A 13,824-nucleotide genomic window follows, 5' to 3' on the forward strand; every position below is an offset into this window, starting at 1 on the left:
TTCTCCGGGGATGGGCGTATAGGTGGAACGCTCTGCGCGCCGCCGGATACCGCGGATAAAACTCTGATGGCGCGCGGAGCGCGACAAGCGGCAGGCGTATCGGCCGGCAGCGACGGGCAGCAGCGCGGCACGGCGGTGGGGTATCTCGGGACGGGCAGTGATGTGCGCGGCACGCGGGCCGTTGTTACTTAGTCACGTGTAGATAGGCATATACAGCGCGGTTAGTCGCGGGGACCAATCATCTTCTCGGGGACGACCCACTCGTCGAACTCCGCGTCGGTCAGGACGCCAAGCTCGAGCGCGGACGCGCGGAGGGTGATGCCCTTCTTGTGGGCGTTCTTGGCGACCGCGGAGGCGGCGTCGTAGCCGATCTTGGGGTTCAGAGCTGTGACCAGCATCAGCGACTCGTGCAGCAGCTTGGCGATGCGGTCCTCGTTGGCCTGGATGCCGTCGACGCAGTGGACGCGGAAGGAGCGCGCGGCGTCGGCGAGCAGGCGGACGGAGCTGAGCAGGTTGGCGATCATGACGGGCTTGAAGACGTTGAGCTCGAACTGGCCGGACGCGCCCGCGAAGGTGATGGCGGCGTTGTTGCCCATGACCTGGACGCAGGCCTGCGTGAGGGCCTCGTTCTGGGTCGGGTTGACCTTGCCGGGCATGATGGAGGAGCCGGGCTCGTTCTCGGGCAGCGAGAGCTCGCCGTAGCCGCAGCGGGGGCCGGAGCCGAGGTAGCGGATGTCGTTGGCGATCTTGAACAGCGAGCAGGCAAGCGTGTTGAGCGCGCCGGAGGCCTCGACGACGGCGTCGTGCGCGGCCAGCGCCTCGAACTTGTTGGGCGCGGTGCGGAACTCGAGGCCGGTCTCGCGGGACACCTGGGCCGCGATCTGCTCCGCGAAGCCGCGGCGCGTGTTGAGGCCCGTGCCCACGGCGGTGCCGCCCTGCGCGAGGAAGCGCAGGCTCTCCTGCGCGTGCTCGACGCGCGCGATGCCGTTGGCGATCTGCTGTGTGTAGCCGCTGAACTCCTGGCCCAGCGTCAGCGGCGTCGCGTCCTGCAGGTGCGTGCGCCCGATCTTGACGATGTGCGCAAACTCGTCCGTCTTGCGCTGGAACGACACGCGCAGCGCCTCCAGCTCCGGCAGCAGCGAGCGCGTGATCTCCGTCACCGCCGCGATGTGCATCACCGACGGGAACGTGTCGTTCGACGACTGCGCCTGGTTGCAGTGGTTGTTGGGGTGCACCTGCTTGCTGCCCAGCTCTCCGCCCAGCAGCTCAATCGCGCGGTTCGAGATCACCTCGTTGGCGTTCATGTTGCTCTGCGTGCCCGACCCGGTCTGGAACACCACCAGCGGGAAGTGCTCCATCAGCTGGCCCTGGGCCACCTCGTCCGCCGCCTGCTGGATCGCCTTCGCAATGCCCGGCTCCAGCGTGCCCAGCTGCTCGTTGACCACCGCCGCAGACTTCTTGAGCACGCCGAACGCGCGCACCACCGGCTCCGGCATGCGCTCGCGCGCTCCGCCGATCCGGAAGTTCTCCAGCGACCGCTGTGTCTGCGCGCCCCAGTACTTGTCTGCTGGCACCCGGATCTCCCCGAAGGCGTCCGTCTCGACCCTGAACTGCTGTGGCGCTCCTGCTGTCGACATCAACCTACGCGCTGCGCTGCTTCCTACACAACCTCTGCTTAGTCTGAGCATCCTTTGGCCTGCCCGCCGCCGTACGTCCCCGCCCCACGTCCGCTTTTATATCCCTGCTGGGGTGCATGCGCTACTACCTCTGAGCCGACCTCGGGCCCCCGCCACGGCGCAGGGTAACGCGCGCACGCTGCGCAGCCAGTCCCGCAACTTCATCAGTTACACCATATATACTACAGAAGGCATTGCTATGCTACATGTTGGTGTTTCGTTCTGTTATCTCGATCCGCACCCTCCTCTTGTTGAGCGTGCACTCGCGGAACAAGCGTTGGAACGGCACGCAAACGTAGCCCCTGCCGTCAAAGTGGCATTCATTCTGTGTCAGTGACGCTAACACGCAGTCGCGCGAAGTAGCCAACGCTGGGGCCACTTCTTCGCGTGTGAGAACGGGCGTGGGAGGAGCCATCCGGCGTTTGGGGCACGACCAGTAAGTTATATAACGAAGCGCGTGCTGCACGCCGAAAAAGAGCTGGCAGAGAGACGACAGCGCTTGCTGAAGTGAAGAACACGGAAAGCTTGACAGTTAAAACAGGCAGCGAAAGATAGGATGCGGACGGTGCAGGAGATGGTGAAGCTGTACGACAGGCATCGAGGATGCGGGCGCGTGTATGCGTACGGGACGGCGGGATTCCGGTCCCGGGCGGAAGTGCTGGCACCAGTGGTGTTCGCTACGGGGCTTCTAGCCTGCCTGCGGTCGCTGTACTTAGGCGGGGCGTATGTGGGGGTGATGCTGACGGCGTCGCACAACCCGCCGGAGGATAACGGGGTGAAGCTGGTGGACCCGCACGGCGAGATGCTGGCGGCGGAGTGGGAGAAGCATGCGACGGCGCTAGCGAATTGTGCGTCGCAGGGGCAGCAAGAGCTGCTGGACGCGCTGCACATGCTGGTGGACCGGCTGGGGCTGGATCTGGCGCTGCGGGCGCGCGTGGTGGTGGCGCGCGACTCGCGCGCGTCGGGGCCGCAGCTGCTCGATGCGCTGCTAGACGGGACGCGCATGCTGGAGGACGTGGAGGTAGTGGACTGCGGGATGCTGACGACGCCGCAGCTGCACTTCCTCACGTGCGCGTGCAACGAGCGCGGCAGCGCGGCAGGCGTGCGCGAGGACCTGTACTACGCGCACTTTGTTGCCGCGCTGGAGGAGCTTGCCGCGCTGCATGGGCTCGAGACGTTGCCGTTTCCGCTGGTCGTGGACACGGCGAACGGGGTGGGCGCGCTGAAGGCGCGGGAGCTGTTCCGCCGGAGCCCGCTGTTCAAGAACCGTGTATCAATTATCAATGACAACTGGTCGCAGCACGAGCTACTGAACAGCGGCTGCGGCGCGGACTACGTGAAGACGAAGCAGTGCTTGCCGCAGGGTATTTCTGCGGACCTTCTGCGCGAGAGCCTGTTCTGCTCGTACGACGGGGACGCGGACAGGGTTATATTTTACTATATCGATGGGCAGGAGCGGTTCCACCTGTTGGACGGAGACAAAATCTCGACTTTGATCGCGAAGTTTCTGCAGTCGGCGCTGCTCACAGCAGGCATAAACGACGACGTCTGCCTCGGCGTCGTCCAGACCGCCTACGCAAACGGATCCTCCACCAGATATCTGTCGGAGGTTCTCGAGGTGCCTGTATCTTGTACACCGACGGGCGTGAAGCATCTGCATCGCGAGGCGGTACAGAAGTACGACGTGGGCATCTACTTTGAGGCGAATGGCCACGGTACGGTTATCTTTTCCGAGCATTTCACCTTGACGGTAGAACGCGCACTCGAGAACCCTGCATTGTCAGCAAAGGCCAGGCTCTCGCTACAGACTTTGAAAACATTTGCCAATTTAATCAACCAGACCATAGGTGATGCCATTGCCGATATGCTTGCGGTCATCGCGATATTGTCCATATTGCATTGGTCTCCGGAAGACTGGGACAAACAATACACAGACTTACCAAACAACCTGGTTAAGGTGGTCGTCCCCGACAGATCCATGTTCAAAACCACGAATGCCGAGCAGCAACTTACCTCCCCAGCAGGACTTCAGGAGCTGATAGATGATATTGTAATGGTCTATGACAGCGGTAGGTCTTTTGTGAGAGCCAGCGGAACAGAAGATGCTGTCAGAATCTACGCAGAAGCAGCATCCCAGCAGCAAGCGGACGAGCTAGCTACCAAGGTTAGCACTTTAGTCGTCGAATCTACGAACGACCCTGGAATTTGCAATTGACCTGGAAACGTAGTACTTCGTCAAGAGACTTAAAGTGAGAACTGATAAAATTTTTTTAATATTTTTGTTTTATTTTTTTATATATCATCGATCCTACAAACATCTTGATCCGATTTCTTGGTAGCGTTGAGTGTCCAATTCTGATTGAGCGCAACACAAGGGCAAGTAAACTAGTAGCATGGCGAAGAAGGGGAAAAAGGACAAAGACGCCAAGAAGGCGCGCGCTGAGGCCAAGAGCAAGAAATCCTTGCTTAAGGCAGAGCAGAAAGACAAGAAGAAAGCCAAGAAGTTGGGAGCAGACGATGATGATGACATGGACATCGAAGAAGTGCTAGCTAACTTTAAGCGCCAGCAAGCGGAGTTTGAGGCTGTCAATGTTGAGACAGTGGAGCGGCCGCATCAGAGAAGCAGTTCGTCACTTGTTGCCAATCCTCTGCATAATAAAAGGGAGCTAATTCTCTTTGGCGGTGAATATACGAATCAATCCACAGGTATGACCCACTTTTACAACGACCTATTCATATATTCGCTTGATACGGACCAGTGGAAGAAATACACCTCGCAAAATTCGCCAATGCCAAGGTCCTCTGCAGCTATCGCTGCACACCCGAGCGGCGTGGTGCTCATCCATGGCGGTGAGTTTTCGTCACCGAAGCAGAACACGTTCTATCACTACTCGGATACCTGGCTCTTTGACTGTGCGACCCATGAGTGGACTAAGATTGAACAGAAGAACGGACCGTCTTCTAGGTCTGGTCACAGGATGACTGTCTGGAAAAACTATATTATACTTCATGGTGGATTCAGAGATTTGGGAACCTCGACAACGTATCTGAATGACTGTTGGCTGTTTGACATCACCACATACAAGTGGCAACAGCTCCAGTTCCCTGCTAACCATCCTATACCTGATGCCCGTTCGGGGCATTCGCTGCTACCTACTCCAGAGGGCGCGATTCTGTGGGGCGGATACTGTAAGGTCAAAGCTGGAAAAGGCCTACAGAAGGGTAAAATCCTTACTGACTGCTGGTATTTGAAGATGAAGTCCGATGTAACAGCTATCAGATGGGAGAGAAGAAAGAAGCAGGGTTTCCAACCCTCGTCTCGTGCAGGTTGCTCTATGGTTCACCACAAAGGCCGTGGTATATTGTTCGGCGGAGTGTACGACTATGAAGAAACTGAGGAAGGTCTAGATTCCCTCTTCTACAACGACTTGTTCACGTACCATATAGAGACCAATAGATGGTACTCCGTGTCACTCAGGGCCCAACGGCATTCAAAGGTCAAAAGTGCCCCAAAAAGTAACCGTGACAAGGATAAGGAACTCGAGGACATGTTGAATGCTATTTTAAAGAAAGCTAATCTAGACGATGACGACGGAGATGAGGATGGCAAGACTATCGAAGAAGAGTTGAATAAACTGGAGAACGACGGGATAACAGAGACGGAGGAGACAAAGAAGAGCTACCCTATTGTTATGAAGTTGCCACATCCCAGATTCAATGCGTCCACGGCAATTGTGGATGACACGCTTTTCATATTCGGTGGTGTCTGGGAACAGGGAGAGAAGGACTACATGATAGACTCTTTCTACAGTATCGACATGAATAAGGTTGATGGTGTAAAAGTATACTGGGAAGACATGGCCGCCGTGGAAAGGGCAAAGGAACTCGGTGAAGAGGACGAAGACGATGCAGAAGACGACGAAGACGACGACAGCGAGGATGACGACGAAGAAGAACATAGTGATCGGAAGCTTGTGGCAGAGGAGGAGGAAGAAGAAGAGGAAGAAGACAATGAGATCTTACCTGAAATCCCTGACCCTAGACCTTGGCTACCACACCCTAAGGCGTTTGAATCTTTGAGAGCGTTCTATGTTCGCACAGGTGCATCCTTCCTAGAGTGGGCTATTACAAACAAGCACAATACCAGAAGTGATGCGAAGGGCAAACATTTGAAAAAGCATTCCTTCGATTTATGCCAAGAGCGCTGGTGGGAGAGAAGAGAGCAAGTGCGTATTGAGGAAGACAAACTTGAGGAGCTTGGAGGGGTCGGGGAAGTCATAGAGAAAGACTTCACAAAGCCTACAAAAAGAAGATAGATTAACCAGCCCTAATAACTGTTCTTCGAATAGGCGCCGCAGATCTCAGTCGGCTTACATATCGATTGAGAACTAATGGCTGAACCATCGGGTAGTTTAGTTCCTACTTTAGTGTCCAATTATATATATATATATATATATTCATTTAAATATTCAAGCCGTAACAGCTATTGCAGCCCGAGGGATCACTGCGCGATGTGTGGGTGTGAACCATGGTCTCTGAAGCATTCATATGACGACGAAGCTTAAAGGTTTAAAGGAACTTGGGAATACTTCGGATCCATTGCGGACAGTCAGCTATCAAGTACGAACCAAGATGTCTGATTATGAGGATGACAACACGGATGTGCAGAGTCTAACAGTGGAGGAAGAATACGAGCTCTGGAATTCCAATGTGCCAGTTATGTATGAGTTCGTCAGCGAAACAAAATTAACCTGGCCCTCCCTGACTATCCAGTGGCTGCCTTCCGATGGTCAGAGCCCGGAACAGAGTCTTATTTTTGGTACACATACTGCAGGCGAAGAGGTGAATTATTTAAAGGTTGCTACAATAAATCTTCCTGCAGGAATTGCTGGCCTGGACCAAGGAGATGAAGAGGACGAAGCCAATGACCACTCCTCATTTGCAATTGCCAACAAATTTCCCCACATCGAGGAAGTGATCAGGGCGCGGTACATGCCCGCGAATAGCAACATCATTGCTACGATAAATGGTAAGGGAACCATATCTATATTCGACCGTACTCTAGAGGAGTCGAAGGCCCAGGTTTCCACATTGGCGTTCCACAAGGAAAATGGATACGGGTTGGCGTTTAACCCGCACATCTCTGGAGAACTTTTATCTGGGTCTGACGACACTACGGTCGCATTGTGGGATATTGAGGCAGCGAAGAAACCCAAAAGCATATTGACGTCCCATGACGACATAGTGAACGATGTTAAGTGGCACGAGTTCGAGAGCAATGTCTTTGGGACAGTGTCCGAGGACAAGACCTTACAGGTGCATGACAAACGGGTCAGGCTGGAGCCCGTGAAGAAGTTGCCTACTGCGTCACCGTTCAACACGTTGTCCTTCAGCAAGCACTCAAGGAACCTCTTGGCAGCTGCTGGTGTGGATTCCCAAATATACTTGTATGACATGAGGGATATGTCCTCCCCTCTACACGTCATGAGCGGCCACCAGGATTCGGTGACCACGGTTGAATTCTCCCCACACACTGATGGTATCATATGCAGCAGCGGCTCCGATCGGAGGGCCATCATTTGGGATTTGACCCAGATTGGCGCCGAACAATCCCAAGATGATGCTGACGACGGCGCCCCGGAGTTAATGATGATGCACGCTGGCCATAGGAGCCCTGTGAACGAATTCAGTTTCAACCCCCAGATTCCATGGCTGTTGGCTAGTACAGAAGAAGACAACGTGATACAAGCTTGGAAAGTGTCCATGAAATTGGTCAATGCCTCACCTCCAGCAATATCTGACCCCAGCCTCCTCGTATAGTAGTTTTGTGACTTTGCACTGTGGACTTCTGTATTGTAACAAGGTTAATTATACATGTAAACTGCTCGGAAATATATACAACTTATTTTCAGCTCAATTCATCCAGAAACGTCTGAAAACAATCTACGAACATATCCATCGAATCTCTTTCTAAGTAATGCATGCACATATTCATTCCTACGCCTCTCATAAGCGCGCATGACAGCGACATGAAAGTTTCAGAACCCAATGAATCTGTAAAATTCATATTCTTGATTTGAAACCGTGCGGACGGACTTGTGCCCATATCCACAACATTGATTTCGATAATTTTCTTCTTTCGGAGTTGGCACTTCGAGTATTTCCTTTTCCCCGTCCAGTCTCCAGATGTTTGTGCTGTCAGGGACTTCATAACGTGCGTTGTAACTCTCTTGAACTGGTATTCCAGTAATCCCTCCGAGAATTTCGGACTGTTCTTGTCCAGTTTGGTCTTACGCTGTTTACTTGGCCGATTAAACAGGCTTTCGAATACGCGGTCGTCTATTAGCGCCAGCGGACAATCAACAAGTATGCGCTTCGACTGAAACCCGAAAGGCGTTGTTTTGTGCGATTCCGTACGCAGATCCAGAGGTATGGAGAAGGCGATGCTGCCGTCAAAATTCCGAATCAAGGGTTTCAGAGAGAGCAACGTGATAGCGCAGAGGAAGCTTCGCACGCACACCTCCTCTTTCGATATAAGTTTGAGCAAGGAGTCCAGTTTCTTGGAATTCAAGTAACCAGAAACCGTTGTACCGTAGAGACTTTCCTTGTCCAACGTAAGCAGGAACGGTTTCCGTCCAAGGGACGATCGGTTAAGGCGGAGACTCGGTGTCACGGCGGATGCCAACGCGCCAAATGGCTTCAAAGCATACCTGCAGACGTTCTTAACGAACGAGACAAACGGTGAGCTCGCAGGATAAGGCACGTCCACTCCAGGCAGACTGCACGCGTCCGGGTCTATTGGTAGCTGCAGCGGCCCGCCCTCGTACACGAAGAGCGTCTCGTTGTGCGGCTCGTTCTTCTCACAGCGCTGCAGCGCCTGCTGGAAGCGCACGTGGAAGTTCCCTGCAGCAAACAGGTCGAACAACACGTTGTGGCAATGGAAGATGACCATGCTGCCGTCGGCAATGTACACTTCCCAGAGCGGTTTGCCCGCCTCAAACTTGCTCTTGTTCAAAATGTGGCGTGCCACGTAGGGTGGAATTCCATCGTGACACGCAATTGCCTCATCCTTGTACGTCTGAAACTCAATCACCCGCACCACATCGTCGTATTCAATCCGCGACACAGGCGCGAACTTCGGCCCGTCTGTCACCGTGACACACATCTCCACGTTTTCCCGGATCATGCTGCGCAGCGCGCTCGAAATCTGGTGCTCTCGCAGACACCCGCAGCGCGACGACATCAGCGTCGAGCTGTCGGACCATGTTTCCTGCTCGCGGCGGTCAAACCCGTAGGTGACCGCAAAAAGCGACCCATTGCGCAGCCCTGCACGCACCTCCGCATACCGCGCTTTCTCCGCGCTGGTCAAACTCCTGATGGCGCTCGTCGCAGGCATCTCCTAGGTGCATCCCACGCCGCGGCAGCCGCCATGGGGGCACGCACTCGCACCCGGCCATCCATTATATACCCATCTCGTAAAAGTTGCAAATCTTTGCCGTTTAGAAACGGGGCTTGGCTACCTAAGTCAGACGACGCCTGCCAGCAACCACCGAGTGCAAAGCCATTTTAATATTGTCATCAGCCCCTCCTCACAAGCCTTCGCATTGCGGAGAAGGCTACACCAACTGCATCGTCACCTGAAACATATATTGTACAGCAATCTGACGCCCAAGACCACGTTCGGCGGGGGCAGAATGTACCTAAAATTCCCTGATTCGTACATTCCCATACCTGCTCGACGCCTGGGCCGCGGCGACAACCCATCGGCGCTCTGTGTAACCATTGTTGTAGTCTGGGGCGGGTAGATGCCCAGCGGTAATCATAGACTACATTGCAACGTTTAAAATGACGATAGTCGGTATCACGCTTCTTCAAGAGACCATGCCGACTACCAGCAAGTACTGCTGTAGAAGACACCGGGTAGACAGCTAGCGTATTTTTGATATTTAGGGCTGGGAAGAGACCGTAGTGCAGCAGATGCAGGAGCATATGCGGTCTTCTGGGACCGAAAGGATGACAGAGGTAGAAAGGGCTGGACAGGCCATCCAGTTGAGTGGGTCCAGAGCGCATGAGAGTCCGGAGGTGGGGGACAAGACGCTAGATGTGGCCGCGGTGGCCGCAGTCGTTGCGGGGGAAAAGGTACGGGGGCTCCCGCTTATGGCCGGGGACCTGCTGGGGGAGGATGGCTCGCTGGGCCACGACATGCACGCGCTGGGGAAGCGGCAGCGTATTCTGAAGGACCAGCTGCAATCGATGTCGCCGCAGGAGCGGCTGGAACGGCAGCGCGCGATGCGGCGGAAGCGCGACAACGCGTACCGCGCGCGCAAGCGCGCCACGGAGCTCACGGTGGACCCGGAGTTGCGGCAGTTGTTCATGGCGCTCGATAAGAACAAGAAGTTCCACAGCATTTCGGCGAAGTACGACGCGGCGGCGCTGACGCCGGAATTCTTCCCGCGCGTGCTGCTCACGAAGGCGGAGACGGACGACGCGGCGCTATACAAGGCGCCGTTCGACAGCTTTATAGAGTGTCTCCGCAACAAGATCCGCAGCTTCTCCGGGACCAAGCTGAGCAAAGAGCGGACTTCGGTGCACGTCACCTCCGTGTCCTGCGTGCTCTACTGCTCCCAGGATAAGAGCCACCAGCGTCTGCTACAGACCAAGGAAACCAAGAAGAACAGCAATTTAGATAACCTGAAGCAGTACCATTGTCAGTCATATATGCGAGTCAATTATTCATTTAAAACGCAGGTTCTATCTATAAAATTCAGACATATACAACACGGCGATTCTCCCTTGTTAATCGGAAGCGACAGCAACCATCCTTCGTGCTTTGATGAAAAGTGATTGCGATACATGATTACATCGATTTTGCTCGTCATCTCTTAGTTTTGAGCATACACCAGCCGCCGCGGCCGCCGCGGCCACTGCATACCTATTGATTAGTTGAATGGGTAAATTATTGTACAATAGTCATTTACTTCAGCGTAAAATACATATGCTAGTTTTTGGACTTCTTAGACGCTAGCCAGTTAATAAAATCGATAAAGAAGTTGGGCCCAAACTTGCCGCTGACGTTCCAATGCTTCATGGTGGTAGAGTATATGCCGATCACCTGTTCGCTGGTGGATGGGTCGTCCTTCATAGCGATCAGGACTTTCGAGAGGAACAGAGAGGTGGAAGAACACGCAGAGAAGAAGAGTTGCGGAAATTGCCCGGGCTTAGGACTCAAAATCGTAGCGTGGACATTTTCCAGAGACGTTAAAATGCTTTCCTCGTTGATTTCGCTGGTAAATTCCTTATATGCCGCAGGCTTCATCTTACAGACGCTATTCTTTAGAAGTTTTGAGATCTTCTCAGCCAGAGGACGGTCAAGAGTTTGCTGTATGGCTTTGACCATGGGCTCCGCCATCGAAAGCATGTTTGCAGACATTGTAGCAGAAAGCTTCTTGTTTTTAGTTACGGAACGTTCAACATTTTTGCAGTAAATTTCCAGCATATCCACAACTCTGTGTTTGAAGGCTATGACACTGTCTCTCGATTCCTTGGCTTCTATCTTCCTTTGGTTCCCAGTCGGTATTTTGTTAAGTGCATCCTTCCGGCGCTTGAAAATTTCCGATAGTTGGCCGTCCAGCTCCATCATCGCTTCGTCATCCATGGACTCCTCTTCTTCCTCTTCGTCATCCATCTCTTCGAACCCTACGTTGCCATCTTCATCCAGGATGTTATCAGGAAGTCTTAAAGCATGGGCAAGAGCGCTCGTTGCTTCTTTGTCAATTTTGGCAACGTCTTCGTCGCTATAGTCCTCTTGGTCAGAAACCTCATCACTGCTGTCTTCGTTGGATTCGGAGCTTTGGTCTTCATTGTCTGTTCCAGCCTCATCGGAGCCTAATTCCTCATACTCGTCAGCGCCCTCGAACAGCTGGGCAAATCCCGCCTTATTTTCACGCGCAGAAAGGGTATTCAGTAAGAGTTCCAATTCTTCTTTCCCTACTTTATCGATAAACGATTCCCACACTACTAGTGTGAGCTTTCTCAACATAGATTTCTTTTGTGCAACCAGAGAGAGCAGTATCTCCGTAATACCGACTAGTCCGTTATCTGCACCTTGTGTAGCAGATTCATAAAAGGAGGCAAGCTCCTCCAATGTGGAAGCGGAATCAACATCCCCCGCATGTACTTGCAGGATCGAAACAGATAGTAGAAGCTCCAAACCAAAAAGCTGGGGGTTTTCATTTGGAGATTTTGTAGACTTGTTTATAATTTTCCGAAGGATTTTTAGTGCATTAGACGTAACTGTTTCCAACTCTGCGTCCAGCTGGAGCGCAAGCGGGTGTTTCTCCTTTTCTTGCAATAGAAGTTCCAATGTTGCATATGCCCATGAAGGTGCGCCCATATCATGCTTAGAGAGAGGAATCAATTCACCAAGGACAGAAAATAAGCGTTCCCTCGATAAAGTGATGATTTCTTCAGACTGTTCAGAGAGATGACTAGGAGCAGAAAAGAAAGCATACCGCACCAACGCGAGCAGCAGTGGGTTAGTCCATGACAAATGAGCCTTCCACTTGTGCGCTCTGATAACGTGCAATAAGGTATCAAGGATGAATTTAATTTTCGAGATATCTGTATTTTCATGCTCCAGTTGTTGTAACAACAACGTCACTAATTGTGCCAACTCTGTCGCTGTCAGCGACTTGGCGGTCACCAAGCTATCAGTCGTCTTGGACTTTGTTAATTTATCAAAGTTGATGGTGCCATTCGGGCCGAACCAGATAGCTGTGAGCACGGGCACCACTTTCGAAGCATCCGTTTCGCACGCCGACACAATGGTCTTGAGGAAATTAACACTTAGCTTGTGTAAGTGTCTGGTGGTTTCGCTAGACTGATTGATCAACGTACGCAAGGCGTTCTTAGAGAAGATATCTTGTACCAACGACGAAGGGACGGATCTTACTGCCTTTTCCATGATCAGGACTCCCAAATATTTTCTTTCACTGGATGCCTTCTCGCTGAAGAAGGACTCATCTACCACCACCTGCCAGAATTCACCAAAGGACAGCATTCCGGACTCCGCACTCTTGGGCTTCTTCCCCGTCTTGTGTTTTTTAGCAATGTGCACATGGGTATCTGGCGAAACCTTCTCCTCAGCCAGTAAAGGGAGGAGCAAGTCCCACACAAAATGCAACCGTGGAGTCCAGACACCCTTCTGCTTGGGACCGTCGCCCTCGATTAGCGCATCGTCTTTCAATACAGAGGCAAGCGCCTTCGCATTGCCCTTTGCCAGCGGATTGTCGGCCTTCCAGCGTTTCACGAGAGGCAGCGCATCGAAGATTTTCGTCTCGTCCAGAATCCGCTTGATTTCAGGACACTTGTTTTGCAAAAACAGATAAATGGCTAAGCCCTCGCTCGTGTGGGTAAGGTTGTGCTCATCAAGTAACGTCAGTACGGCGCGTAAGAACTCCGTATCCGTAGCCCGCGGCGCAAGTCGCTCAATGACCTGGTACAGAGTGAACAGACACGGCTGCCGCAGCCAGGCCTTCGTCAGAGCCAGCTGCACAAGCCGCTGCATGAACTGATGCGCAAAGGCCTGCTGGATTTGGCCGTCCCCAGCCACAAACACCCGCGAGAAGAGTGGCTCGTTCAACATCGCCTGCAGCCCGAACATGCGCCCAAACAGCTGCCCGCGCTCCTCCTTCCCGTTCTTCACCTTGTCCACGGGCAGCGCAGCCTCCAGCCGCTCGAGGTACTCCTCCGCGCTGCCAATGTGCCCGTTCTCTAGCGCCGCCGCGGCCACCTCCGTCAGACACAGTGAGAAGCCCAGCCGCGCACTCTTGTTACTCGACGCAAGACCGCGCACGAGCCGCCCCAATACATACTCCCATTCCTTGCCGTTTTCTTCCACGGCCAGTTCGTTGAGTTCGGTGATCAGCGCTATGGCAGACTGCACACGCTCATCTGAAAGATCCGACGTCAGCTTGTAGAACAAGTCTCTGTTGACTTGCCGCGCCATTATGCTCAATCACCACCGCCTGTAGTCCCTGTCACAGCAAGACCTGGCTTCCCGTCACGCTATGGCTCGCCTGATCATCTCATCTCGCCTGCGCATCGAGCGCAGCTCAAAATTTTTACCATTACCCGGCCAGTACACATA

General features: G+C 53.4%; 8 protein-coding genes across 8 annotated transcripts; 4 read left to right on the forward strand and 4 right to left on the reverse strand.

Annotated features, from left to right (window-relative positions):
* Positions 1 to 221: 221 nt before the first annotated feature.
* On the reverse strand, positions 222 to 1,688 carry FUM1 (fumarase FUM1; the record flags this gene model as incomplete). Its single annotated transcript, NM_208769.2, has 1 exon — positions 222 to 1,688. The coding sequence occupies one exon, from the start codon at positions 1,686 to 1,688 to the stop codon at positions 222 to 224; it is 1,467 nt and encodes a 488-aa protein (NP_983416.2).
* Positions 1,689 to 1,878: 190 nt separating this feature from the next.
* Positions 1,879 to 2,091, reverse strand: SOM1 (Som1p; the record flags this gene model as incomplete). Its single annotated transcript, NM_208770.1, has 1 exon — positions 1,879 to 2,091. One exon carries the CDS (start codon positions 2,089 to 2,091, stop codon positions 1,879 to 1,881), a length of 213 nt encoding a protein of 70 aa, NP_983417.1.
* Positions 2,092 to 2,232: 141 nt separating this feature from the next.
* On the forward strand, positions 2,233 to 3,891 carry PCM1 (phosphoacetylglucosamine mutase PCM1; the record flags this gene model as incomplete). Its single annotated transcript, NM_208771.1, has 1 exon — positions 2,233 to 3,891. The coding sequence occupies one exon, from the start codon at positions 2,233 to 2,235 to the stop codon at positions 3,889 to 3,891; it is 1,659 nt and encodes a 552-aa protein (NP_983418.1).
* Positions 3,892 to 4,069: 178 nt separating this feature from the next.
* KEL3 (Kel3p) lies at positions 4,070 to 5,992 on the forward strand (the record flags this gene model as incomplete). The annotated part of the gene is made up of 1 exon (NM_208772.1): positions 4,070 to 5,992. The coding sequence occupies one exon, from the start codon at positions 4,070 to 4,072 to the stop codon at positions 5,990 to 5,992; it is 1,923 nt and encodes a 640-aa protein (NP_983419.1).
* Positions 5,993 to 6,224: 232 nt separating this feature from the next.
* HAT2 (Hat2p) lies at positions 6,225 to 7,496 on the forward strand (the record flags this gene model as incomplete). Its single annotated transcript, NM_208773.1, has 1 exon — positions 6,225 to 7,496. The coding sequence occupies one exon, from the start codon at positions 6,225 to 6,227 to the stop codon at positions 7,494 to 7,496; it is 1,272 nt and encodes a 423-aa protein (NP_983420.1).
* Positions 7,497 to 7,584: 88 nt separating this feature from the next.
* PBI1 (Pbi1p) lies at positions 7,585 to 9,072 on the reverse strand (the record flags this gene model as incomplete). The annotated part of the gene is made up of 1 exon (NM_208774.2): positions 7,585 to 9,072. The coding sequence occupies one exon, from the start codon at positions 9,070 to 9,072 to the stop codon at positions 7,585 to 7,587; it is 1,488 nt and encodes a 495-aa protein (NP_983421.2).
* A 581-nt stretch (positions 9,073 to 9,653) lies between these two features.
* On the forward strand, positions 9,654 to 10,520 carry AGOS_ACR019W (ACR019Wp; the record flags this gene model as incomplete). Its single annotated transcript, NM_208775.1, has 1 exon — positions 9,654 to 10,520. One exon carries the CDS (start codon positions 9,654 to 9,656, stop codon positions 10,518 to 10,520), a length of 867 nt encoding a protein of 288 aa, NP_983422.1.
* A 154-nt stretch (positions 10,521 to 10,674) lies between these two features.
* POL5 (DNA-directed DNA polymerase) lies at positions 10,675 to 13,683 on the reverse strand (the record flags this gene model as incomplete). Its single annotated transcript, NM_208776.1, has 1 exon — positions 10,675 to 13,683. The coding sequence occupies one exon, from the start codon at positions 13,681 to 13,683 to the stop codon at positions 10,675 to 10,677; it is 3,009 nt and encodes a 1,002-aa protein (NP_983423.1).
* Between the last annotated feature and the right edge of the window lie 141 nt (positions 13,684 to 13,824).

The sequence above is a fragment of the Eremothecium gossypii genome, chromosome III (assembly GCF_000091025.4).
Source record: "Eremothecium gossypii ATCC 10895 chromosome III, complete sequence".
Classification (NCBI taxonomy): Eukaryota; Fungi; Ascomycota; class Saccharomycetes; order Saccharomycetales; family Saccharomycetaceae; genus Eremothecium; species Eremothecium gossypii.